The 3380-nt window shown below is 56.9% G+C and overlaps 1 protein-coding gene across 1 annotated transcript in view; it reads right to left on the bottom strand.

Moving 5' to 3' along the window:
• Window positions 1–638: 638 nt before the first annotated feature.
• Window positions 639–3380, bottom strand: part of LOC139419351 (slit homolog 2 protein-like) — a 110499-nt gene continuing 107757 nt past the window's right edge. Inside the window, exons 34-36 of the mRNA XM_071169291.1 lie at window positions 3009–3166; window positions 2117–2331; window positions 639–904 (exon numbers count right to left, since the gene is read on the bottom strand). Of these exons, the coding sequence (XP_071025392.1) occupies window positions 639–904; window positions 2117–2331; window positions 3009–3166 (639 nt within the window). The remainder of the gene's footprint in view (window positions 905–2116; window positions 2332–3008; window positions 3167–3380) is intronic.

Genomic DNA, 3380 nt, shown 5'->3' with positions numbered 1-3380 from the left:
GGGAGGGGGATGAGGTCGGAGGAGGAGGAGAGGGGAGGGGGATAAGGTCGGAGGAGGGGAGGGGGATGAGGTCGGAGGAGGAGAGGGGGATGAGGTCAGAAAAGGAGAGGGGGTTGAGGTCGGAGGAGGAAAGGGGCATGAGGTCAGAGGAGGAGAGGTGGATGAGGTCGAAGGAGGAGAGGGGGATGAGGTCGGAGGAGGAGAGGGGATGAGGTTGGAGGAGGAGAGGGGGATGAGGTCGGAGGAGGAGGAAAGGGGGATGAGGTCAGAAAAGGAGAGGGGGTTGAGGTCGGAGGAGGAAAGGGGCATGATGTCAGAGGAGGAGAGGTGGATGAGGTCGGAGGAGGAGAGGGGGATGAGGTCGAAGGAGGAGAGGGGGATGAGGTCGGAGGAGTAGGAGAGGAGGATGAGGTCGGAGGAGGAGACGGGGAGGGGGATAAGGTCGGAGGAGGAGGATGAGGTCGGAGGAGGAGAGGGGGAGGGGGATAAGGTCGGAGGAGGAGAGGGGGATGAGGTCGGAGGAGGAGGAGAGGGGGATGAGGTTGGAGAAGGGGAAGGGGATGAGGTCGGATGAGGAGGATGAGGTCGGAGGAGGAGAGGGGGATGAACCTTTCATCCCAGGGTAAAGGGGGGACGTTTTACGAGAGAGGACACTTTGTACAGCCGCACTTCACCACCTTCTCCACTTCCTGTACGAAGGAGGAGCCGTTGGTGCAGTGGAAGGTGTATTTCCTGCGTTTGGAACGTAAAGGGGAGCAGCAGCCGCTCCCGCCCCCCCCTTCAGCCCCCTCCGGACAGGAGCCGCGGCACTCTAGACGGGAGACCTTCTCCTGGGTTTCACACGCCGAATAGCCCCTCTGGAGCTGGTAGACAGCTCGGAGCCGTTCCCCTCGACAGACCACCTCTACAGGGGAAGAGAGAGAAGAAGGGTTTATAGAGACAGAGAGAGAGAGAGAGAAGAAGGGTTTATAGAGAGAGAGAAGATAGGCTTAGAGAGAGAGAGAGAGAGAGAGAGAGAGAGAGAGAGAGAGAGAGAGAAGAAGGGCTTAGAGAGAGAAGAGAGAGAGAGAGAGAGAGAGAGAAGAAGGGCTTAGAGAGAGAGAGAAGAGAGGCTTAGAGAGAGAGAGAAGATAGGCTTAGAGAGAGAGAGAGAAGATAGGCTTAGAGAGAGAGAGAAGAGAGAGAGAGAAGAAGGGCTTAGAGAGAGAGAGAGAGAAGATAGGCTTAGAGAGAGAGAGAAGAAGGGCTTAGAGAGAGAGGGAGGGAGAGAGAGAGAAGGGCTGAGAGAGAGAGAGAGAAGGGCTGAGAGAGAGAGAGAGAGAGAGAGAATAAGGGTTTAGAAAGAGAGGGGCGGTAGTTAGAGAGGGAGAGAGATGGGAGGAGGTGTGGATGGATGGACGGATGGATGGATGGATGGATGGAGGGATGGATGGAGGGAGGGAGGGAGGGAGAGAGAGGGATGAGAGGTGTGGATTGATGAGGGAGGAAGGAAGGAAGGAAGGAAGGAAGGAAGGAAGGAAGGAAGGAGATAACGAAGGAACAAGGAAGGAAGAGTGTGAAAGGAGAGAGCAGAGGATGCGGGTGGCTGAGGTTGAAACAAGCTCATGTGGAACGGAAGATCTCCAATGTGATTGGCTGTGGAGGAGCATGGTCTCCAATGTGATTGGCTGTGGAGGAGCATGGTCTCCAATGTGATTGGCTGTGGAGGAGGATGGGTTAAGGAGAGGGGGTGGCGGGGCAAAGAGGGCTGACCTCTGACCTCTGACCTCTGACCCTGAGAATCTCACCTGGGTGACCCCTCTGCCGGGGGGCGGTGGATCAGAGGAGGCTGGGGCAGACAGACAGCAGAGAGTTAGAGCAGACAGACAGTTAAAACACTAGCAGACAGACAGCAGAGAGTTAGAGCAGACAGACAGTTAAAACACTAGCAGACAGACAGCAGAGAGTTAGAGCAGACAGACAGGGTTAAAACACTAACAGACAGACAGCAGAGAGTTAGAGCAGACAGACAGATGAACAGACAGACAGTGGCCAGATGAGACCGATGTGGAGACCCACCCTCCCTCCCTCCCTCCCTCCCTCCCTCCCTCCCTCCCTCCCTCCCTCCCTCCCTCACCTCTGTCGCAGGCGTCCCCCGTGTATCCTGGGTTACATTGACAGTAGGCCTTGCCCAGGCCAGACAGCCTACATTTCCCATGTTTACATCTGGTCAGCTGACAGGGGTCCAGCACTTCCTGGTCTGCCTCGTCACACAGCACCCCGAGGAATCCTGGCTGGCAGCGACAGGAGTAGGAGTAGGAATTGATAGGAAGACATGAACCATGGATACACCTGCAGGAAGGAGGAGGGAGAGATGGGGGGGGGGAGAGAGGAGGGGGAGGGAGAGGACGGAGAGAGAGAGAGATGGGGGAGGGAGAGGACGGAGAGAGAGAGAGAGATGGGGGAGGGAGAGGGGAGGGAGAGGAAGGAGAGAGAGAGAGATGGGGGAGGGAGAGGAAGGAGAGAGAGAGAGATGGGAGAGGGGAGGGAGAGGAAGGAGAGAGAGAGAGATGGGGGAGGGAGAGGGGAGGGAGAGGAAGGAGAGAGAGAGAGATGGGGGAGGGAGAGGAAGGAGAGAGAGAGAGATGGGGGAGGGAGAGGGGAGGGAGAGGAAGGAGAGAGAGAGAGATGGGGGAGGGAGAGGGGAGGGAGAGGAAGGAGAGAGAGAGAGATGGGGGAGGGAGAGGGGAGGGAGAGGAAGGAGAGAGAGAGAGATGGGGGAGGGAGAGGGGAGGGAGAGGAAGGAGAGAGAGAGAGATGGGGGAGGGAGAGGGGAGGGAGAGGAAGGAGAGAGAGAGATATGGGGGAGGGAGAGGAAGGAGAGAGAGAGAGATGGGGGAGGGGGAGGAGAAATACAATTGAAATTGATCGCCACCCCTCCCTTCCCCTCACTCATTCCTCTCCATCCTCCCCCTCACCCTCACCCCCATCCTCCCCTCACCCATCACCCCCATCCCCAGTCCACTGACTTGTTCCCATCACAGGGGTTGTTGACCTGGTCCTGACAACGGTCTCCGGTCCATCCAGGGTGGCAGGTACAGGAGAAGCCTCTCTGACCGGTTGGGTGGCACTCACCCTGGCCACACACACCTGCCTGGCATGGCTGGCATCCAGCTTCGACCCCAGTCTGGAAAACACAACAGGGTTCAGTTTAGAGGAGGAACAGCTGGTTTATTCTTTGACATTGTCTCCGAACCAGCCTTTTCCAGGTGAGGGAAACCTCCTGGGTGTGTGTGTGTTTCCATGTGTGTAAAGATTAGAGTTTCATTTGGTTGGTTTTGCTGTATGTTTGATCTTCCTTCATAATGCCAGTGTTTCAATATATGTCCCTGCTCCAGTCT

Source organism: Oncorhynchus clarkii, chromosome 10, assembly GCF_045791955.1.
Source record: "Oncorhynchus clarkii lewisi isolate Uvic-CL-2024 chromosome 10, UVic_Ocla_1.0, whole genome shotgun sequence".
Lineage (NCBI taxonomy): Eukaryota > Metazoa > Chordata > Actinopteri > Salmoniformes > Salmonidae > Oncorhynchus > Oncorhynchus clarkii.
The sequence above is the reverse complement of the archived record's forward strand: the minus strand, read 5'-3'. Positions and strand labels throughout refer to the sequence as shown.